Below are 24,973 nucleotides of genomic sequence, written 5' to 3' on the forward strand. Positions count from 1 at the left end.
TACAAGCACACAATTATGGAACGCACTGCCAACCTACGACCACCTAAACTTCAGGAAATCATTAAAGACCTACCTGTTGAAAAAGGCATACCCCGCCGACCCAACACAATACAACCAAAGTTTGAACTGGACACTAAATAGTCTTTCCTCTCCTTGATTCCCATTGTAACTGAAACATATGTTCCTTACTCAACCATAATACCACCTGTATTTGTTTCTTTACCAGACTGGCAAATGCTTCTATGGTACTATGTAAGCCTCATTGAGCCTGCAAATAGGTGGGAAAATGTGGGATACAAATGTAACAAATAAAAATATGCCCAGGTACCACCTATTCTTGACTAATTCTTTGACTCCTCTCTCTCCTTCTCTGCGCATATCCAGCAGATAGCCAAGACCTGTCGCTTCTTCCTCTTTAACATCAGCAAAATTCACCCTTTCCTCGCTGAACACACCACCCGAACTCTCGTCCATGCTCTCATTACCTCTCGCCTTGACTACTGCAACTTACTCCTCACCGGCCTCCCACTTAGCCATCTATCCCCCCTTCAATCTGTTCAGAACTCTGCTGCACGTCTCATATTCCGCCAGAACCGATATACTCATATCACCCCTCTCCTCAGGTCACTTCACTGGCTTCCGATCAGATACCGCATTCAATTCAAGCTTCTCCTTCTTACCTACAAATGCACTCAGTCTGCTGCCCCTCACTACCTCTCTACCCTCATCTCCCCTTACGTTCCCCCCCGTAACCCTCTTCCTGTCAATACCCTCCTCCACCACCGCCAACTCCAGGCTCCGCTCATTCTGCCTCGCCTCATCCTATGCTTGGAACAACCTTCCTGAGCCCTTACGCCAAGCCCCCTCCCTGCCCATCTTCAAGTCTTTGCTTAAAGCCCACCTCTTCAATGCTGCGTTCGGCACCTAACCCTTACCGTTCAGTGAATCCAGACTGCCCCAATTTGACTGCCCCTATCGGACCGACCGTTCACTTGTCTATTAGATTGTAAGCTCTTTGAGCAGGGACTGTCTCTCTTTGTTAAATTGTACAGCGCTGCGTAACCCTAGTAGCACTCTAGAAATGTTAAGTAGTAGTAGTAGTAGTAGTATTACATATAGCAGTGATTTAACCAGAGCTGAGATTGTGATGTCATAATGCCTCATTCCACCAATGCCTAAGAGCCAACCTCATCAGTGATGTCACAATGGCTTGATTGTCCTATATTTGTCTCACTCTTATCTATTAGATTGTAAGCTCTTTGAGCAGGGACTGTCTCTCTTTGTTAAATTGTACAGCGCTGCGTAACCCTAGTAGCGCTCTAGAAATGTTAAGTAGTAGTAGTAGTAATTGATGCCCTTAAATTGCCACAGTAACCAATATTTAAGCAATATTTCACAAAGCAGCCTCTGATCACTTAATAACTGCAAAGAATGTAAGTTAGTTGTCTCAAACAAAAGGCGCCGGTCAAAGCCTTTTTTTTTTTCTGGTGATGTCCCGGCACTCTGTCAATCTGACTGGTTGTCTGTTCCCCCCCTCACTTCCAGCCCCAACTGCCCCTATCCTTATCCCCAGTGCTTTGTAATAAATTTTGATGGGCTAAGGTTGAGCGTGAGAGTGGGCGATTGAAGTCAGGTCACTTTTAACTCACTCATCCCTAAGATTACATCCTGCAAAATGGAACTGGATAGCTATCGTTTATTCACAGGATATGGCCCTGTTCCAAGACTCACAACAGCTCCGCTGAATATGGGTAAGAGTGAGCTCAGGAAGACTTTGTGAGCAGTGGTTACATGGAATCAGGCTATGTTGTGGATTCCAGGTGTTTTGAGTGATACTTTTCAGCAAACATCTTTGGGTATTGCTAATGTATATCCAAAAACATTCAGTAGAGGTCCACCAAAGTGGAGAACTCTCAGATCCCACAGGATGTGGTAACAGCAGAAAACAAGTGGGAAATTGACCGTGGACTCCAGAAACGAGAGTGACAACCTCGATATTTTAAAGAACATTTATTGATGAAAGTATCAAGGATGTCTCTCTCGTTTCTGGAGTCCACGGTCAATTTCCCACTTGTTTAATGCTGTATCCAAAATAATTACCATACTGGAGTATTGTACATGTGACATGGCTTTATATTTTAACATTTTTATGGCACCCATTAACAATATCTCAATGCAGTGTTTAAAAAAAAACCTAAATCTGAAAATGATATAGGGTAAAACAAGGAAAACTTATTCATGGAGGTCACAGGACCAAGTGAAGGAATAGCTTAGTGGTACAGTATGGGTTTGACATCCAGAAGTGACCGGTTCAAATCCCGCTGCTGCTCCTTGTGATCTTGGCCAAGTCATTTAACCCTCCTTTACCTCAGGTACAAAATTAGATGGTGAGCCCTTCAGGGACAGGGAAATACCTATTGTACCTGAATGTAACTCACCTTAAGCTACTACTGAATCACAGTTAGTATAGTTCATACTGGAGACACTATACTCTAGTATGAACTATACTAACTGTGAAAGTTAAGTACTTTAGTGAGGATCAATGAGGATTGCGGTGGTGCCCCTTGAAAACTGCATGGCTCAGTTAAGCCAATACGGAAGCACACACGCTGATCTGACGATCCCATAAATAAAATAAAGCCTGAGTAGATCTGTATAATCAAGCTTTATATTGATGTGAAGTTGAGCATTCTGAAGTTGTTGATCAATACGCTCCCTTCACCAGCTATATTAGTATATGCAGTATGTCAACAAGATATGCTGTGGACATCCTCACAAAACATCCCTATGGAGGAGCAGGGAAACCAGTATTATCGAAACAAGATGGACGTCTATCTTTCATTTCAATAATACGGTCGGGGACGCCCAAATCTTGAAATTTAGGTCGTCCATAGAGATGGTCGTCCCTAGACTTGGTCGTTTCTGATTTTCAGCGATAATGGAAACCAAGGATGCCCATCTCAGAAATGACCAAATGCAAGCCCTTTGGTCGAGGGAAGAGCCAGAATTCATAGTGCACTGGTCCCCCTGACATGCCAGGACACCAACTGGGCACCCTAGGTAGCACTGCAGTGGACTTCATAAATTGTTCCCAGGTACATAGCTCCCTTACCTTGTGTGCTGAGCCCCCCAAACCCACTCCCCACAACTGTACACCACTATCATAGCTCTTACGGGTGAAGGGGGGCACTTGGATGTGGGTACAGTGGGTTTGTGGGGGGTTTTGGAGGGCTCACATTTACCACCACAAGTGTAACAGGTAGGGGGGGATGGGTCTGGGTCCGCCTGCCTGAAGTGCACTGCACCCACTAAAACTGCTCCAGGGACCTGCATACTGCTGTGATGGACCTGAGTATGACATTTGAGGCTGGCACAAAATATTTTGAAAGATTTTTTTAAGGGTGGGAGGGGGTTAGTGACCACTGGGGGAGTAAGGGGAGGTCATCCCTGATTCTCTCTGGTGGTCATCTGGTCAGTTCGGGCACCTTTTTGTGCCTTAGTCATAACAAAAACACGACCAGGTAAAGTCGTCCAAGTGCTCATCAGGGACGCTCTTTTTTTTTTCCATTATGGGTTGATGACGTCCATGTGTTAGGCACGCCCAAGTCCCGCCTTTGCTACACCTCGACACACCCCCGTGAACTTTGGCCATCCCTGCGACAGAAAGCAGTTGGGGACGTCCAAAATCGGCTTTCGATTATACCAATTTGGATGACCCTGTGAGAAGGATGCCCATCTTCCGATTTGTGTTGAAAGATGGGCGCCCTTCTCTTTCAAAAACAAGCCCGTAAGGGACCCTTTTGTCAAGCGGTGGTGAAAAGTGGCCCGTGGTAGTGTTGGCACATGGGATTGGCATGGTCAAGGCCAGTTTTTACCATGACGGGGAAGAGGCATTTTTTTTTAGTTGCTAATGGCTATACGCTAATATGAATATTAGCGTGCGGCCAATTACTACCTGAGCCCTTACTGCCATCTATTTAAAAGGCGGTAAGGGTTCACATGCTAACCTGGCAATAATTGGGCAGTGCACACCAATGTGCCTATGCAGTTCGATTACTGCCAGGAACACCTAGTCCCTGCCCTCCGTGCTAGAAAATAAAAATTATTTTCTAACGTGGGAAACAGCACACAGAAAACTCAGAACTATCGCCAGGAGCCTGGGCACGCCTGGTGGTAGCGCTGTTTTGCCGTGCACTACCCGTGTGGTAGCCCTACCGCCGCTTGATAAAAGGGCCCCTAAACATATTAGGGTCACACATGCACATACATGGTGTTATCATAACTCGTCTCTTTAGAAAGTAGGTTAAAAGGACACAATTATATTTTTCATTTATTTGGCACTGTCTTTGTACTGATCACCTTATGACCAATTAAGTAATGAGGGTGGACAGTGTACCTGACCCCTGAGTTGAGGAGTAGCCTAATGGTTAGTGCAGCGGGCTTTGATCCTGGCAACCTGCGTTCAATTCATAAGTACATAAGTAATGCCATACTGGGAAAAGACCAAAGGCCCATCAAGCCCAGCATCCTGTCCCCGACAGTGGCCAATCCAGGTCAAGGGCACCTGGCAGCTTCCCAAATGTACAAACATTCTATACATGTTATTCCTGAAATTATGGATTTTTCCCAAGTCAATTTAGTAGCGGTTTATGGACTTGTCCTTTAGGAAACCATCCAAACCCTTTTTAAACTCTGCCAAGCTAACTAACCACCTTCACCACATTCTCCGGCAACGAATTCCAGAGTTTAATTATGCGTTGGGTGAAGAAACATTTCCTCCGATTTGTTTTAAATTTACTACACTGTAGTTTCATCGCATGCCCCCTAGTCCTAGTATTTTTGGAAAGCGTGAATAGATGCTTCACATCCACCTGTTCCACACCACTCATTATTTTATATACCTCTATCATGTCTCCCCTCAGCCATCTGTTCTCCAAGCTGAAAAGCCCTAGCCTCTTTAGTCTTTCTTTATAGGGAAGTTGTCCCATCCCCGCTATCATTTTTGTCGCCCTTCGCTGCACCACTGCAGCTGCTTGTGACCTTGGGAAGTCACTTAACCCTCCATTGCCCCAGGTACAAAAAACTTAGGGGTCCTTTTATGAAGGTGCGATGAAAAAATGGCCTGCGGTAGTGTAGGCACAGGTTTTGGGCGCGCACAGAATCATTTTTAAGCGCACCTGTAAAAAAGGCCTTTTTTAACTTTTTGCCGAAAATGGACGTGCAGCAAAATCAAAATTGCAGCGTGTCCATTTTGGGTCTGAGACCTTACCACCAGCCATTGACCTAGCAGTAAAGTCTCACGTGGTAACCGGGCGGTAATGACCTACATGCGCCAAATGCCACTTGGTGCGCATCCGAAAATAAAAATTATTTTTCAGCCACGCGTATCGGATGCACGCCAAAAATGAAATTACCGCAACAGCCGTGTGGTAACTCCATTTTGGTGTGTATTGGGCGCGCGTAGATGCTTACGAGGCTTAGTAATATGGCCCCTAAGATTGGGAGATCCCTAGGGACAGAGAAAGTACCTGCGTATAATGCATACAGCGCTGTGTACGTCTAGTAGCGCTATAGAAATGGTTGGTAGTAAGAGTTGTGATGTAGAGTTAAGTGACTTTCTTGAGATCATTCTACTAGTGGAACTGCAAAAGGGCTTCCACCTCATAATTCCAGTATACACTGGATTTTCCAGCACTACTACTACTACTACTTAACATTTCTAGAGCGCTACTAGGGTTACGCAGCGCTGTACAGTTTATCAGAGAAGGACAGTCCCTGCTCAAAGGAGCTTACAATCTAATGGGCGAAATGTCAAGTTGGGGCAGTCTAGATTTCCTGAATAGAGGTATGGTGGTTAGGTGCCGAAGGCGACATCGAAGAGGTGGGCTTTGAGCAAGGATTTGAATATGGGCAGGGAGGGGGCCTGGCGAATGGGCTCAGGGAGTTTATTCCAAGCATGGGGTGAGGCGAGGCAGAAAGGGCGGAGCCTGGAGTTGGCGTGGCTGACTGAAGCTCCCTGCCTAAACTGAAGCATTTGCATTAACAGTAATATTGGAAAATAAATATAAGCAAATAAGCTGAAGACCGTTTCCTGATCTTGGCAATAGAACTGCCTAAAAGAATAGCTTCAGTCCAACAAGAAGGCACTTTTAATTAAAGACACAGCAATTTCCTGACAACTAACCTGGAATGTACCACTTGCATTTTTATGCTAGGTAAACAAACTCTTCTGCATCTGCTATTTCCCCTCACCTCAAATATTTGTCTCAGCTCTACTTTGGCCTTTATCATTTGGATGTTCCAGCAAAACAGAAAAAACACTTGTTTGTTTATTTACCCATCCCGCATGCTCAGCATTCTTCTGGTTTCATTAGTGCCTTTTGGAATGTATTTCTACACCTTCATATTATTACTCTAAAAGGACTGGGGGATGGGAAAGCAGAGATGCCATATTTCTTAATAGGGGCGGACTGACCTTTTGTGTAACCAGGCAGTGCTCGAGGGCCCCGGTGCAGTTGGGGGCCCAGTACCTCCTCCCCACAACTGTTTCCCTTCCGTCACTGGGTCTGGCACCCCTCTCACTCCCCCTCTTGGTTTACCTCAAAAGTCACTTTCTCCTTATAGGGCCCGGATGTTTGCTGCTGACCAGAACCTTCTCTCTGCCATGACTCCCCCTCTTTCTGACGTAACTTCCTGCTTCCTCAAGGGCAGGCTGAGGCAGAGAGGTTCTGGTCAGCCGCAGACAGCCAGGACCTTGTATAGAAAGGGATTTTTGACGTAAACGCGAGGGGAGAGAGCCAGATCCAGGGACAGAGAGGAGAGGATTGCCTTGGAGGGGGAGAGATGTTAGACCTGGAGGTGCATAATTTTATGTGCTGGGATATCAACTAAGCGTATTCTATATACATCTAGGTGTCGCTTATAGAATAGACAGCCGAAATGTTTACCGCATGGATTTTTTAGGCGCCATATCTAGAATCTGGCCTTTTTGTGGTAGCCTGTTCTCAAATGCTAACCTACATTAATCCACTGACTCTATAAAGGTCACCAAAAATTGCATGCGCAAATTTAGACACGTTCCTGATTTGCCTGTGTAATTTAATAGAATAATAATGAGCCAATTAGTGCCAATAATTGAGTTTTTAACAAACAATTGTTGATACTAATTAGATTTAATTGGGACTAATATGTGTAAATGACAGTTGCCTAAACTTGTGCACAATCTCTCCGCTTATACAGTTCTTCGATAAACCATACCGAACTTTAGGCGCGGCTTATAGAATACTGTTTATGCGAGTATTTTTGGTGCCATTTGTACCATATAACAGTGGCGTAACTATGTGGGGCTACGGGGGCCTGGGCCCCTGTAGATTTGGCCCTGGACCCCCCTGCCGATGACCCTCTCAACCCCCCTTCCCGCCGCCAACCCGCCATCGCCTACCTTTGCTGGTGGGGGACCCCAACCCCCGCCAGCCGAGGTCCTCTTCTTCTGGCGCAAGGCTTTGTTCAGTTTCTGAGTCTGACATCCTGTTCAGGACGTCCAACTCAGAAGCTGAACGAAGCCTTGCGCCGGAAGAAGAGGACCTCGGCTGGTGGGGGTTGGGGTCCCCCGCCAGCAAAGGTAGGCGACAGCGGTGGCAGGGGAGGGTTGGCAGTGGGAGGGGGGATCGAGAGGGTCATCAGCAAGGGGGGGTCAAAGTTGGTGGTGGTGGTGGCGGCGGGGGGTGTCGGCGGAGGTGGGGGGGGGACTAAAATGTGCCCCCTCACCTCGAACTCTGGACCCCCCTCCTGCCGAAGTCTGGCTACATCCCTGCTACAGAATCTAGTGCTAAGGACATAGCTCCCTTTAGCAAAAGGGCCTGCAAAGTTTTTTGCTATGCATTTGGAGACATTTTCTTCCATTATAGGCAGTGGAACAGGTTAGACCATAAAGGCCAAGGCCTCACCAAATTTGTCAACAGCCAAGTGGGAAGTTGGAGATGGCTTGAGAAAGACCAGGGACACGGGATGATCATCAATGATAAAAACACTTTATTGCTGATACATGCAAGGCCCGACATGGCACCATGTTTCGGCACTAACTGACTGCCTCAGGGGTCTGTGGGACATGAAACATAAATAAAATATGATGAAACATGAAAATATAAAACAGTATGAAATACATACAATTAGATTAATGTACATATAAATGTACATAAAAACAAATAAATATTGCACTTCCAGACATATTGTTACACAGAATGATGATTCAAGAGGGATATAGTTGAGCATGTGTATTAGTGATATGTGCATGAAAAATATACATTTGTCAATGAATATAATTATCATAACACTAGTAAAGAAGGCCCGTTTCAAAATGCAATGAAACGGGCGCTAGGAAGGCCCCCCTCCGTCCCTTCGTGTCTCCCTCCCTCCCGAGTTGCACACCCCGTCGCTCGCAATTGAACCTTCACGGCCCTCCCACCGAGTTTTAGACTCCCTCCTCCCTCCGATTACAACCCCCTCCCTTCGCGTTACTGCCTGGCTCCCCCCCCCCGCGGCGCGACCCTGTGGACACCACCTTTAGCGCCGGAAAACCTGCCCCGAAGACTCTGCGTACCTGTGCTGAGGGAGGTGAAGTTGTTTTCAGGGCTGCGGGGTGTTCCTTGTTGACGGAGCATCTGTTGACGTGTCTGTGCGTGCATCTGATGTCAGACGCACGCACAGAGACGACAGATACTCCATCAAGGCAGGCCCCGCACTCGAGAAGAGAAGTTCGTCGGCGTTAGCAGAGGTAGGGGAAGGGTTCGGGGGAGGTTTTTCGGAGGAAGGGGCGGTGTGCAGAGGGTCGCGGCAGGAGGGGTCCAGGGGGCAGTAATGTGGAGGGGGCGTGTTGGACTCGGAGGGAGGGGGGAGTGTGTAAGTGGTTGTTAGGGGCGTGACGAGCCTTGAAGTGGGAGGGATGGAGGGAGTGAGATGTGGGTGGGTGGGTGGGGGCTGGTGTGTTGATGGCCGTCTGTGTTGGGCCCTCAACGTCATGACGTTTGATGCAAGGGCGGGGAACACAGACATGGTGAGTTTCATGGCTTCACCACTATGAAATAACAAACCCTTCAGGGAGTGTGCAGATGGCTTCATCAGGTTTTGTCTTCAGAACGTTGAGGTAGCGTTTTATGTACAGATGGGGCTTGGCTGAGGGCGGGTCTATGAGTGAGGGTGACTGGTCCTGATAGCCTAGCCTACAAAGACTACAGGAGTTCAGTGCTTCAGTGCCTTGAAGTGAGCTTCAGAACGTTCGAGGTGGGATTTATTTATATAGATAATCACACATTTAAAGTCATAAAAACTTTGTAACAAAAGACTTCATTAAAAACTTTATAAAAAATTTGTCCCCATATAGCATCAGATGAGGGGGATGAGGAATGCAGGGAGAGAACTTGGTTTGTTTGGCCCTCCCTTGGATCTACAGTACATCTCCCATGTTGACTAAGCAAAAATTAGGAGTACCACAGAGATGGGAGCAAGTATCATTTGGTGAACAGCAAAATCAACCACTTTCAGTCAGATTTAAAGTAATTTCTCCTTTGATACATGTGTGGTGCGACATTTCAGTGGTATGCACACCCCTAGCTAGAATTTCAAGTTGATTAGGATGAAATGTTCTCCAGTTGAGTTGCTTTATACTGTCGTTCAACTCATAGGTTTGTTAACAAATAAAGCTGCAGAAAAGAAAAAGAATGAGGTTCAGAGAAGAAACGCAGTTCCATATCCAACATCAAAATCCCTTTCAAGAGTTTCAGTCATTGATGCTGCTTCTGACCTTGAGCAAATCAACTTTGGCAGAGCTGCCAAGTTACCCATTCCAGGAGAGACCCGACTTTTTGGCCAGTCCTGGATTTCTGCCATCCTCAACCTGGTGCATTTTGGGACCTGCAGCACTGATTTCAGTGGATAGAATCATGGACTACAAATGCTACACTGCTTTGGGATATAAATTTAGAACCAGGACTGGCTACCAAGTTTCCCTGCTCCTGGAATGGTAACTTGGCAGCTCTGCTATGGGGCCATTTTACTAAAGCTTAGCACAAAGCTAACTTCTAAGAAGCCCATGAATATAAAATGGGCTTCTCAGCATTTAGTGCATGCTAAGATTTAGTCAGTGGCGTTCCTAGCCTGGATGACACCCAGGGCGGATCGCCGATGCGCCCCCCCTGGGTGCAGTGCACCCCCCCCCTGTGAAATGGCACCTTCCCCCCTGGTGAAATGACACCCCCCCCGGGTGCACACCGCTGGGGGGTGGGGTGCCGCGGCACGCGCCTTTCGGCTCCAAGTTCACTAACTTCGCTCGTTCGCTGCAGCTCCTTCTGCCCCGGAACAGTTCCGGGGCAGAGGGAGCTGTAGCGAACGAGCGAAGTTAGCGAACTCGGAGCCGACAGGTGCGCGCCATGGCACCCCCCCAGCAGCGTGCACCCGGGCGGACCGCCCCCCCTTGGTACGCCACTGGATTTAGTAAAACAGCCCTTTTATCTTCCATTCAGTGGCGTACCAAGGGGGGGCGGTCCGCCCCGGGTGCACGCCGCTGGGGGGTTGCTGCGCGCCTGTCCACTACGTTCGTTCTGTGCTCCCTCTGCCCCGGAACAGGTTACTTCCTGTTCCGGGGCAGAGGGAGCATGGAAACGAACAAAGCGGACAGGCACGCGGCACCCCCCCAGCGGCGTGCACCCGGGGGGGGTCTTTTGCCGGAGGGGTGTCCTTTCGCCGGAGGGGGGTAGCTACACCCGGGGTGCAGGGCACATCGGCGATCCGCCCCAGGTGTCAGCCCCCCCCCTAGGAACGCCACTGCTTCCATTGCCTCCTTCATTTGTTTTTCTGTGTCCAAGTGTGCTGACATGGATCACACCACTTTATCATGGCTTTGGAATGCACTTAATAAAAAAAAGTAATCTATTAGCACAATCAGTTGCATTATAACTTTGCCGAGAGGCACGAACACAATTGAAAATATACAAAGTACATTAGGAAGAGGAAGCTGATATGCTCCTCAGTCTGCCTGTGATGTTCTGCTGAAACAGGTCCTCCTCCACAGCAGAATTGTAGCAAAACACAGTACTGGTTTCCAAAATGTAGGTGCATAGCCGGTACATAAGTATTGCCATACTGGGGCAGACCGAAGGTCCATCAAGGCCAGCATCCTGTTTCCAACAGTGGCCAATCCAGGTCACAAGTATCTAGCAAGATCCCAAAACAATTCAATATATCTTATGCTGCTTATTCTATCATGCAGCAAAGAAAGGGAGCAGAGTACAAAAAAAGTACCAGGAGCCTTCAAAAAAAGGGGAATAAAACCTTTAATCATATATTTTGAGGAACAAATCTTTGAATGGACTCAACACGGTCCGTGCTTCAGCGCTGAGCACCTGCCTCAGGGGTCATGAAGTACGTACGGCTGTATTATACAATTCAGTATGTTTGATGGAAGCAATATGCTGCGCCACCATGCTAGCCCTTCGCATAGAATCAAGTAGAGAAATACTCTCATGAACAAACTCCTCTAGTCTCGAAATCTGTAAAGCTCCTGGTACTTTTTTTGTTATGCTGCTTGTTCTAGAAATAAGCAGTGGATTCTCCCCAAGTCCATTTTATTAATGGTCTATGGACTTTTCCTTTAGGAAGCCATCCAAACCTTTTTTAAACCCCGCTAAGCTAACTGCTTTTACTACATTCTTTGGCAACGAATTCCAGAGTTTAATTACACGTTGAGTGATGAAACATTTTAGCCGATTTGTTTTAAATTTACTACTGTGTAGCTTCATTGCATGCCCCCTGGTCCTAGTATTTTTGGAAAGAGTAAACAAGCGATTCATGTCTACCGGTTCCACTCCACTCATTAATGAGTGCCCTAGGCAAATTTTCAGGCTTCCACCCTCTCAAGTAAATTTTAGGCCCTTAGCCTGCAGCCCTGCCCCCCCAAGATTTTGATTATCAAAGTTAACAGTCATGATCATCACACAAAAATCTTATAAAAATGTAGGTCAGGTATGTGCTGATGGTTCGTTGAGTTTGTGTGGCTGTCAGGATCCATTGTTTTGCTTTCAGTTCAGCTGCCCCAAGAAGCTGCCACCCTAGGCAGCCATTTAGCGGTAAATTTAAGGAATGGCACCTAAATTTAGGCACTGATATACTGAGTGCATTTTTTCTAGTGAAAAAGGTGCCAGTACTCAAATGCCAGGCCACCTTTCAGGGGTGTGGTGATCACTGAGAGACCCACCCCACAATAACCAGGCCCCCTGCAACCAGTTAGAGAACCTATGACAAGGCTGAATTGGTGTGTAGAGCCTGAAATCTTTCATTAAAATGTGAGGACCATGGGTCAATTTTAGCAGACAATGGAAAAGGTGTCAGTACTCAGTACCCCCAAGTACTCCCTCAAAAAAAGCCCTGGATATACTGTGCACAAAGCATACATTCTATAATTTATTTATTTATTTATTATCACATTTGTATCCCACCTTTTCCCACTGATTGCGGGCTCAAAGTGGCTTACAATAATACCGTAGTATAGTTACAATGCAAGAAGTACAATTTTTTTTTTTTTTTTTTTGCAAATTTCGGAGCTGCACACACAACTGTCATTATAAAATACTAGCGTAGGTCTGCATTCACTTTAGATATAACCACTTACACCCACCAAAGTCTGGTGTAAATAATCTTGCCTAACTCTAAGGAGTTAGGCATGTAAATGTTAGTAATCTATAACCTGTGTGAATTAAGGGTATACATTCCCCTGAGCTGCTCATGCCCTTGAGAACCAACAGAAGAGGCGATGATCTGCAAACCAGCGTACCAGCAGAAAAAGAAGCAGACCAAAAAAAACCTGAAGTGCTGAGCAATTTTATTGAGACTGTCACTCGACGTGGCCATGTTTCGCCCTACAGCTGCATCAGGGGTTAAAAGCTATAGGGGATGGAGCAACCAGCTGTCAGTAAGGTGGTGAATCTGCTCTTTTGAAAAGAAGTACTGCACTGCCATTTTGGATAAGTTATTTTTTTTTAACTATTAGGAGAATGCTGGTTGCTCCATCCCCTATAGTTTTTAACCCCTGACGCAGCCATAGGGTGAAAGTGACCACGTCAGGTGACTGTCTCAATAAATTTGCTCAGCACTTAGTCTTTTTGGTCTGCTTCTTTCTTTTTCTGCTGCTGCTCATGCAATCTCCATATCCACACCCCCCCCCCCCCCCCCCGATAATATCAACATTCCATATAGAATCTCAAATAGTAGCAACATGCTATGTAAAATCTCAGATGGTAGCAACAGAATCTCAAATAATTTTGCTCATACCTTTTTCAGCAGTAGCTCAAGGTGAGTTACATTTAGGTACACTGCATATTTCTCTGTCCCAGGAGGGCTCACAATCTAAGTTTGTACCTAAGGCAACGGAGGGTTAAGTGACTTGCCCAAGGTCACAAGGAGCAGCAGCGGGATTTGAACTGGCCATCTCTAGATTGCAAGACTAGTGCTCTAACCACTAGGCCACTCCAGCAACATTCCATGTAGACCAACATTCCATATGGAATCTCAGATATTATCAACATTCCATATAGAATCTCAAATAGTAGCAACATTCCATGTAAAATCTCAGATAGTAGCAACAGAATCTCAAATAATTTATTTGGATTTTGCTCACACCTTTTTCAGTAGTAGCTCAAAGTGAGTTACATTCAGGTACTCTGGATATTTCTCTGTCCCAGGAGGGCTCACGATCTAAGTTTGTACCTGAGGCAATGGAGAGTTAAGTGACTTGTCCAAGATCACAAGGAGCAGCAGTGGGGTTTGAACTGGCCATCTCTGGATTGCAAGACCAGTGCTCTAACCACTAGGCCACTCCTCTGATTAATTTAAGCAACAAATTACCTTATTCTATAAATTGCACTCACAACCTTGCACACTAAGGGCAAGATCCAATAAATGGTGCCCAAAGTTAGGCACCGGATGATCCGTGTTAAGCTAGAATTCTGTAAAGGGTGCACTGCGGGGAGGAAAACATTTCTGCCTAAGCGTATTCTATAAGTGGCACTTAGATTTAGGTGCGGTATATAGAATATGCTTAGTTGATATCCCAGCACCTAAAACTACACCAATGAAAATGTGGCATAAATCCCGGCATGTAGATTTAAGCGCAGAGGGCCATATTTATTTATTGCATTTATATCCCACATTTTCCCACCTTGCTTCAGGCTCAATGTGGCTTACAATTGTCTGTCATGACTTATGCCATTTCAGAGTAAAGAATAAATTGGTAATAGATATATAACATGGATGATAAAGTGAACAGTCAAGTAACAAAGGGAAAAACATACAATAGGCATCACATATTGAACATGAATGACATAATAAAATTAACCAATAATGTAGTTATTCTATAACCACATGTGTAAATTTCAGAATGCCCATAAAATGCCCATTTCCCCACACATAACCATGCACCTTTTTGCCTGCGTGCTGTTAGAAGTTTGGCGCACTGCGTTATAGAATGCGCTTAGCGAGTTGTGTGCATAAATTCTAATTATTGCCAATGAGTGCTCATTATTGCTGTTATCAATGCTAATTAGCTTGTTAAGCTCATTAAGTTACGCGCATTGTTATAGAATCTGCCTGGATTTCACAGCGGATCTCTAGGCGCACTATATAGAATCCAGGAGTTTGCGCCAAATTTTGGATGCAAGCAGTGAGTCCAGAACTTTAAGTTAAGTACTGAATAAATATGTTTAAGAAGATTGTACTTTTATATAAAGGACCAATGAGGATTGGAAGTGAAGAAAAGGCAGTTATGTGCAGACTATTATGGCTCACTAGCTCTGATGGTCCAAAAATGTTTTGAAAACATTTGCATTGGTGTGGAAAAATTGAAAAGAAAATAAAAAATGAAATAAACTTGAATGACTGCATGAATGTCAGTTTTGTTTGTAAGATAAGCTTGAATTGCTGGGACTAAGATTATTTTTGTGTGAATTGAGAGCCCAAATGATGGCAGTTGGGAATGTATAGTAATGTGGTGACCCATTTATTAAAGGTTTGGCACTTGGCAGTGGGCTTGCCGTGTGCCAATCTGGAACCACCACAGGAGCCTGGTGGTAGTTCCCACCCCCAGCATGTGCCATTTCTGGCGCTACAAAAATATCTATTTTTGTAGCGCCGGTGCTTAACCTGGCAAAAATAGGGTAGTGCCACACGCTGACCGGTTACCGCCAGGTTAAGCGCAGGAGCCCTTACTGCCATCTCAATGGAACATTGTAAGTCTATGTGCTTTGAAAATATGCCTCATAATATCACCTAGAGACTGAAGAAAATAAAATGTTAAGACGAAAGAGTGATAGAATAGAATGCTGAGGTATTTCCCCACGCTAGAGGCTCTGGTTTTGAACGCCTAGCGTTCCGACATATGCTTTGAGACCTCTCCAGTAGCAAGGAGTAAAACCAGTTCTCTGGCCAGATTTGATAGTAAAACCAAAGGTGAAACCTCTAAAAAAAATTGTATTCAGACTCTTCCTTATCTGAACCTTTCTGTAGGTTGTCTATTTATTTATTTATTTGGATTTATTTACTGCCTTTTTGAAGGAATTCACTCAAGGCGGTGTACAGTAAGACTAAATCAAATATGAGCAACAGACAATTACAGCATAAAAATAACAATAAAAGTATGGCATAGTACACTACTTACAGTGTCAACAATACATAATAGAACATTTTAATTGACAGGGTAGTGTGTAAGCAAAGAAGGACCATATAGATAGTAACATAGTAACATAGTAGATGACGGCAGAAAAAGACCTGCACGGTCCATCCAGTCTGCCCAACAAGATAACTCATATTTGCTGCTTTTTGTGTATACCCTACTTTGATTTGTACCTGTGCTCTTCAGGGCACAGACTGCATAAGTCTGCCCAGCACTATCCCCGCCTCCCAACCACCAGCCCCTCCTCCCAACCACCGGCTCTGGCACAGACCGTATAAGTCTGCCCAGCACTATCCTCACCTCCCAACCACCAGCCCTGCCTCCCGATCTTGACTAAGCTCCTGAGGATCCATTCCTTCGGCACAGGATTCCTTTATGCTTATCCCACGCATGTTTGAATTCCGTTACCGTTTTCATTTCCACCACCTCCCGCGGGAGGGCATTCCAAGCATCCACTACTCTCTCCGTGAAAAAATACTTCCTGACATTTTTCTTGAGTCTGCCCCCCTTCAATCTCATTTCATGTCCTCTCGTTCTACCACCTTCCTATCTCCGGAAAAGGTTCGTTTGCGGATTAATACCTTTCAAATATTTGAACGTCTGTATCATATCACCCCTGTTTCTCCTTTCCTCCAGAGTATACATGTTTAGTTCAGCAAGTCTCTCCTCATACGTCTTGTAACGCAAATAAGAGAATGGATAGATAGGTAAGGAATGGATCCTCAGAAGCTTACCCGAGATTGGGTGGCAGAGCCGGTGGGGGGAGGCAGGGCTGGTGGTTGGGAGGCGGGGCTAGTGCTGGGCAAGACTTCTACGGTCTGTGCCCTGAAAATGGCAGATACAAATCAAGGTAAGGTATACACAAAAAGTAGCACATATGAGTTTATCTTGTTGGGCAGACTGGATGGACCGTGCAGGTCTTTTTCTGCCATCATCTGCTGTGTTACTATGAGGCTTATTTTCAAAGCACTTAGCCTCCCAAAGTTCCATAGAAACATATGGAACTTAGCCTCCCAAAGTGCTTTGAAAATATGCCTCTATGTATGTTACTAAGAGAGTATGAGGAGTTAGAAAATAAGGTGACTAATTTAAAGAAAGTTGTACGTGAGGTCAGAGAGATGGTTAACATATAGATAGGTAAGAGGAGTCAGCAGTGTTCCTGTCCCATGACTAGGCCTGGAGTGCAGGAGTAGCCTAGTGGCTAGTGTAGCAGACTTTGACCTTGGGGAACTGGGTTTGATTCCCACTGTAGCTACTTGTGACCTTGGGCAACTCACTTAACCCTCCATTGCCCTAGGTATCAAAACTTAGATTGTGAGCCCTCTAGGGACAGAGAAAGCACCTTCATATAATGTGTACAATGCTATGTCTGGTAGCCTGAAGCCCCACTGAGAATGGTCCAAACCCTCCTCGGCAGGAAATCCTGTGGTTCATGAGTGATAATGTGTACCAATAGTTTACCTTGATCAAAGTTTCAATGCACGTCTGCTGCTGTGGTCTTCCTCTGGGCCTTCCTCCTTCAACACTTCCAGTATGTTCCAGCTCTCTCTTCTTTCCACATGTCTTAAACACCCCACTCTTCTTTCCGTCATCTTTTCCGCACTGTCTAGTTTCTCGGTTCCTGACCTTGTCGTGTCCTGTCACCCCCCCCCCCAAAGCATCTGACATAACCTCCTCCTCTATCACACCCCCATCGCTCATTCTTTTCTCTTTCTTACACTCCGACAATCTGCCCTGTAGTCTACTTTTGGTTTCATTACCATCTGGTTCGCCTTTCCTTTTTTTAAATCAGGCTACTCACGTCTTTGCATTTCAACCATCTAGTTCATGGTCTCCACTCTGATCCTTCCGGCAAGGCATCCACATGTGGTTATTGCCGTTCTAGGTACCTAAACTCATCTCGCTTTCTTCCCTCCAGTTCTTGCTCTTTCCATTTCATCACTTTCAGGGCTGAATTTTGCTGCCATATACTATGTTTTTGTTTTGACGATATTCAGTTTCCATATTTGGAAAAAAAAGATGAAACAGAGAACATGTTGACAGGTAGAGATGTGAGACCCACTAGATTTCGATTTTCCTTTCCTGTTGTGATACCACAAACCTTCCTTCATCTCTGGCTTACTGTCACTTCCTCACAAGGAAGGGTCATATGATTAGTACCATGACAAATACCTCAGCCAGCATGGGAGCCAATCAAACCAAAGAAAAAATGCTGGTACAGGGTTTCACCGGCTTTTATTTTACTAAGCCACATAGGTGCCTCCTCGTGCCCAACATGCATTAATTTTGAGTTACTGCCTGGCTACCGCGTCTGCTAAGCTCGCCGGAAAATATTTTTATTTTCTGGCATGGGCGGTAATCGGCATTTTATGCAGATATACCATTACCGCCCAGTTACCACATGAACCCTTACCGCTAGGTCAATGGCTGGCGGTAAGGTCTCAGACCCAAAATGGACGCGGGGCAATTTTCATTTTGTCGCACGCCCATTTTCAGCAAAAATTTTGAAAAGGAATTTTTTTTACAGGCGCACTGAAAAATGATTCTGCGCATGCTCCAAACACGCGCCTACATGACCGCAGGCCATTTTTCAGCATGCCTTTGTAAAAGGGCCCCTCAATGTCTAGCATACTGGAAAAAGGGGCACCATTGTCGTGTTAGTCCACTTGAATTTGTTAACTCCCCAAAAATTAGTCAGGAAATGTAATGACTTAGCTTATACATCAGTGCTTCTCAATCTAGCCCTTCAGCAATCAAGTTTTCAGGATATTCACAATGAATACTATCAGTACACAAAAATACTTTACTATCAACATGTTCGCTCCTTCAAAAGCAAAGTCCACTGCACTTTCATGCATTTAAATTGATCTGAAACAAAACGGGGAGGAAAAAGCCTCAGATATTGCATGGCTCTGTGTGCCTGGGCTCTTTTTATCTGCTGCTGTAAAAACAGCCCTGGTGTACAGGAAAAACGGCCCTTGCCAGCGTAGCCCCCCCCCCCCCCCCCGCAGCTTGGTACAAGGACCCCTAAGTCACAGGGAGCTGAACCTGCTTCCCCAGGATCTCAATCCACTGATGTCCATCAGGCAGCAGTGGGAATTGAACTGGTTCCCCAGGTCTGCACCCGGCTTCACTAACCACTGGGTCTCTCCTCCACTCACCTTATTGTGGATATCCTAAATACCCAACTGGGCTGGGTTTACACTGAGGACTGGGTTGAGAGCTACTGCAATAAATTGATACCACATTATGGATATGTTTTGTTTTAACTATATAGTTTTCTTTATTCCTTTTCTGTTCTAGAATCAGTTGTGGAGCCTGAGTAAAACAGCAGCAAAGCAGTGACTGCCTATGCTGGAGTAAAAAAGATGTATAAGTGGTGTGGAAACACAAAACAATCCAACAAATTCCAGAAAAATCCACAAATTGAAAAATGACTATATTTAAAGGGAAATGGCCTCAAACAGCTCCAAGATCAAAAGCAATCTCAAGGAGCTTAAACAGACCTAACGGTCTCATCATCATTGGCCAAAAAACCTTGTAATGCCACAGACCTGAATCTTCTTCTAGTGTCTATGGTCAAAAGATATTGTAAACGTAGATCACTGCTAGAACCAGGGCTTTTTTTGAGGGGGTACTCGGGGGTACTGAGTACCGGCACCTTTTCCAGCGTCTGGTAAAATTGACCCATGGACCACAAGTTTTAATGAAAGAGCTCAGGCTCAACACACCAGTTCTGCCTTGTCATAGATTCTGTGACTGGTTGCAGGGGGCCTGGCTATTGTGGGGTGAGTCCCTCAGTGATCACCGCACCCCTGAAGGGTGGCCTGGCATTTGAGTACCGGCACCTTTTTTTGCTAGAAAAATTGCACTGGCTAGAACACTATGCAATATCTAATATACACAATTACACTTATCTTTATGAAGTGGTGCTCAATGGATTGCTGCTCTAGGCTGTGTGCGGTCCTTCACTTCCAGCCCCGAGCCGACGATGGCCAGCGTTTCGCTGCTTCTTCAGGGTCTTGGGCCAAAAATGGGACACACGCACAGCTCTCCAATGCAGCGTACTACCAGTGTATGGTGGAGTAAAATCAACAGTTTATATTATAATGTAATTTCAATTCATTAGCTTAAAGCCACGAGTAAATCCATGTACTTAACAGCAGGGAGTTTTGTCATATGTTAAATGTTTATTTTGTAATAGAATTCTGGTTCTCAGGCTGAAAATACAGTCTCCTGTTCTCCATTCTAATATTTTGTGTCTCTTAATAATATTAGGGGCAGGTGTGTTAGTATCTGCCCCACAACATATCGTACACAACACTATTCGGTTCCTGTAAAATTGTGTTTGGGATTAAATTTTAAATGATATAAAGCCAGGCAATTACATACCCAAAAATAAAAACATGACAATTTTCTAAATACACTTGCACTGGTAATCTACAGCTGAAACTATTTGGAAGTTGAAAAGAAATATATAAAAGAGATTCTACTGGAGCAGTTCAAAGATTCATCAACTACAATTTTGTTAAGCTCTAGTTCATGATGTGATTTTAGCTGAATTATTTTTCTCTCTACGTTATCCAGAAAATCGGTGCAAGGAGTTAATGAAAAACTCTTTGAAAGTGTTAAAAAAAACACAAGGGCGCTCAGCAATGAAAAGCAAAGCGGGATATTGTTGCATTAGGATCGTTCCTATTATTAATTTCCGAGCGGACTTCAAGTCAGTTCAGAAGAACAGAAAAGGATGCACCGGTTACAAAAGCCTGGCAGCCGGGCAGCGGCCGTTTTGGTTGCGGGCAGAGGGGCCAAACTACAGCCCCCAGAATCCCTCAGCGCGCCCTGATCAATGGAACTTATTTGAATAATCTGCGAGTCTCTTGGACTCAGGCCAATCAGCTGTCAGGGACTCATGATAAATCGCAATGCATTATTGATAATCATAATTACCCTGACATGCGCGTTTCCAGCCAAAGGGCTAATTTCCCAACTCTTGGAATTTGTTGTGAAGCTGGAAATAATTGCAGCGATTTCGGTGGTGGCCGATGCCTGCACCATGTCGAGGCGCAAACAGGCGAACCCCCAGCACATCAACTCCGAAGAGCCGCTCCTGGATGCGAGTGGTGAGTAGCAGCTACTGTAGGGAAGGGGAAACAAACTTCAGAGAGCTCCTTTTTTTTTTTTTTTTTTTTTTGCTTAATGGATTTTTTTCTTTTTCCTCCTCGCACTGGACTTTGGCCGGGATCACGACCTCCGACTGACCAGTCGATATTTGCAAAAGTTAAAGATTGTTTTTTTTTTACTGTTAATGCACGTACATCTTTCTTTTTATATATCTACATATAATGTAATAATGAGGTAGGAAATGGATTATTGAAGATATCTGGCTGCAAAAGGGAAAGAAAAAAAAATTGTTGACCAGGAACAAGGGGATCAGGACCTTGTGTGGCGGCCGCTGACCACCAGCCATAACTCCATTACAAAAGATACTCGGACAGTTGGGAGTGATCGCCCCCTCCCCCCCTTTTTCCGGGCGTCCGATCTTGTCTAGGGGAGTTATTGGGGGGTGGGGGTCACAGCCCCGGGCATCGGGAGCAGTTTTTGTTTGTTTTGCAAGGGTGGGGGAGGGGGGGTTGGGAGATAGATCGGGGACGCCGCTGATCTGTTGCGTGCGGGTGGCGTCCGGCTTCCCCCTGGAGCTGGTTACTGTTTCATCAGAAGAAGGTGAACGCCAGTCCCAACTTCAATCGATCCTGGATCCCTGCTGCTCCCAAACCGATTCCCAGCTTCACTTCTCTTACCCAGGTCCTTCCTTTGGCCCCGGGGAGGGGGGAGCAGAGTTGCTGCTGTGCGCGTGCTGCTGCTTTGGGATTTTGTTTCGTGTACCTCTTTCGTTATTATTTTGCACGCCTGAGATCCTAATCGCCCTGGACCTTTGCAGCCTGACCTCCAGCCATCTTTGATTTCCGACTTCCAAAAATAACTCCGGTGAGCTAATGCGGTTGAAATATCGCGAAGGGCCCCCGCTTTGCAGGGCGGCTCTTTATTTATAAGCTAAGCAAAATAGACTAAGTTTTGAATTGTGAACCTGGACTGGATGCCCGGGAACGAAAGTGAAGAGCAAGTTAGCTGTGTAGATAAGAGTCAGTAATATAAACGAAATGTAGGAATGTAACTTTTTTTAAACTTGGTTTTAGAATGCAATATTTAACCCTGCCTTTGTAAGGTAATCGTTTCCTCAGTGGGGTCGCGTGGCAGGGCGTTAACCCCCACCCGGGGTTGGACAGGTTATCAATCTCTGCAAAAAAAAAAAAAAAATCAAGACAGACCTTTATGTTTTTGATCTTTGGCCAAAAATGAATTTTTTTTTTGTAAATTTTGTGTTGGAAATTAATTTCTCAGCTCTCTATAGATTTCTTCCAGTAGTGAGACCTAAGCCCTTGTTTGGGGAGGCTGCTTTTCAGTTCACGTGTTTAGGATAAGGTTGCTTTGCTTTGCTCCCTATGGATCGCCTAGTTTACAGTTCAGGAGGAGCCCGATCCTGAAAGGCAGGAGATGCCTGTGGCTTGAATCAGGATTGAAAAAAGATCTGATCCATGCTGCGATTTAGAAAAAGCTGGGACTGGCCCCGTCCTCGGTAACGATGAACCATAGAGTTTCGTTTTGGTTTTATGATTTTCTGATATTTTTCTATTTGATGTTTGTATTATTTTGGACGCTGCCTCGAGTCCACAGCGTGGCAACGATTTAATATTAGTTTCAGGTTGGAACTGGGTTATATAGATCACGATCATGCATTTTATTAAAACAGATGCCTGGATTTTACAGTAGGGGAGGTGGGTATTATTTGCCTGTAATGAATTAATAATCCATTTTGTGGACATTGTATACCGTTTCAGAACAGATGACAAGTTAATTTTTGTGTTCTCTCACTTTTTTCTTTCTTTTGGTTACTTGATGAATGAAAGAGGGTAGGGGGTGGAAATTGAAACACTGCCCCACCCCCAACCCTTTAAGCCGAAACCTACGTTTGTTTTAGAGGTCCGGTTAATGGTGACTCAAACAACTAGCTCGCCAGAAGGCAATAAATCCCATGTTTAATGCATGACTGTTTTCCTTTGTGCATATGGTGAGGCTGGGGGGATGGAGGTGATGTTTCCACTTGAAAATCTCTGTCCGCTGCTGGAGCTGCAGAGCTAGTGCAGAGCGTAGGGGGACTTGATAACTATATCTCACTAACATTTTAAAACAAATGTACTTTTTTTTATTGTTGTTGTTTTGAAACATTTTGTAGGTAATCACCTGAAATGCGGATGCATTTTTAAATACTTTGATACGCAGCAAACATTTCCAAATAACTGGCAGCCCCTCTGTAGGCTCACCTGTTGCATCTTATATAATATATATTTTTTAATTACATATGGTCAATGATCACCCCACGTCCATCCCGCTGTACTGTAGCCTTTCGTAGGTGGCAAATCTGGGCTCTTGGGATGCTGCTGAGAACTGGGTTGCCCGAGGGCGCCACCTAGGGGCACGTGGCCGCATCCGCAGAGAAACTTTGTCTCTTTAAATGCCCCGAAGGAACGTACGAAACTGACGCCTCAAGATTTACGTGGATTGTAGAGATAATGGGACTCTGCTGGTTCTTTCAATTTTTTTGGGGCGGGGGGGGGAGCATTTTGTAATTAAGCACTGTGCTTTCTGGATTGTTTACAGTACAATATGGTAGGCGACACACTTAATTAAGGTGGAGTCAAAGCAAGCGATAATAAATAATAAAAAGCCCTTAAATGACCATTGGACAGGATGGTCACTTCGTGGCTTAATCTGGAATATCTAGTAGATTTTCAAACATTTGCTCCAAACAAAATTAACGTTATCAGATTTACGCGTATAAGACTGTCCCCTTCGGGCTTTGTTGCAAAAAGAGTCTGATTTTTCTCGTCCTAGTATATGGATTGTTTGTCTCAGATGAAACACATTTTAAAATATTAGCACCTCGAGGGTGCGATGTTCTTCTGGAACATTTTTGAAAATCTAATTTCCAAAGCCATTTGAGACCCACCTCTGAGAACAATGCGGCGTTTTAGTGCAGACCGGTGAGTAATTAACAGATCAAAAAACCAGCAGGTGGCCTGGGGAGCACAATGCAACATATTGAGCATTAGCATCTGTACAAAAGAGTTAAAATGCTCATTACTGTGGAAAAGATACTGGATTACACTACCATGATCTGTATTTTAATCTTTAGAATTTTAACTTGTTTGTTTCTGAAACACTTGAAGTGGGAGAGGTTATGATTTTGTTTTCATAGGTGTAGTTGGTGGACATTGAAACATACATGATGGGAGACTGGGGCATATTATTGATCCATATTCAGTATTGGTGATTTCTTGTGTAGCTTATTTTTTTGTATCTTGAGGGAAAAATCAGATTCTGCTGGAATCTCTTTGCAGGAAGTAATTTTTACATTTTTATTTTTGCCCTATGCAAATAAGTCTGTTTTCTGTTCAGCGAAACTTATAAAGAATCTGTGATCTAGCTGAGTCATAAAAAGTTATATTTCCACATCGCCAAGCGAATTAGTATTGTGCAAGCTCTAACTTTAAAAGGTGTTCAGTCAAGTAGTGGTTGTCGGAATGGACCTTAAGTACCCCCTAGCCAACCAGGTTTTTGGGATAAATTAGAAATGCAGAAGAAAGCACTACAGCAATGAATAAGTATAGGCGAGATCTGTGCATTGCCTATACTGCTCGTACACTGCTGAGATCTGGAAAACTAGACCGGTAAGGTCAGAGGTGGGCAAACCTACAGACTTGTCCAAGTTTAGTCCTTGAGGGCTGCAAACAGAATATCTCTAATGAATATTCAGTCATTACATCATATTACATCTGTTGATGTAATGATAAAATTGTTTGCTCAGTTTAGAAAGTTTACTCGTTTAGTATTAATGAATATTCAGGAGATAGGGCTGCAAACAGAATGTCTCTAATGAATATTCACAAGACTATACAACTATGTATACTTTTTTCACGGTAGTTCTATTAGTTTTCAGTCTACTTTTTTTCAAGTTTACCTTATTGATTGTATTTGTTTATTTTTGGTTATTTTATTCTTGGTTATTTTATTCTTGTTATGCTGTTAACAAAATTGTAAGTTTTTTTATGTTAAACTGTACCAGCTGTACACCTCCTTAGGTGAATCTCTCCCAATAAATAAATAAATTCATTAGGGGGTAAATTGAAAATCTGGCCT

At 44.6% G+C, this 24,973-nt stretch overlaps 1 protein-coding gene across 2 annotated transcripts in view; it reads left to right on the forward strand.

Annotated features, from left to right (window-relative positions):
- Positions 1 to 20,680: 20,680 nt before the first annotated feature.
- The window catches only part of SALL4 (spalt like transcription factor 4), a 41,476-nt gene continuing 37,183 nt past the window's right edge, over positions 20,681 to 24,973 (forward strand). For both annotated transcript variants that reach the window (XM_030213351.1, XM_030213352.1), the window contains exon 1: positions 20,681 to 20,838. In XM_030213351.1, coding sequence (XP_030069211.1) covers positions 20,772 to 20,838 — 67 coding nt within the window. In that variant the 5' untranslated portion in view covers positions 20,681 to 20,771. The remainder of the gene's footprint in view (positions 20,839 to 24,973) is intronic.

This window comes from Microcaecilia unicolor, chromosome 8, assembly GCF_901765095.1.
Source record: "Microcaecilia unicolor chromosome 8, aMicUni1.1, whole genome shotgun sequence".
Lineage (NCBI taxonomy): Eukaryota > Metazoa > Chordata > Amphibia > Gymnophiona > Siphonopidae > Microcaecilia > Microcaecilia unicolor.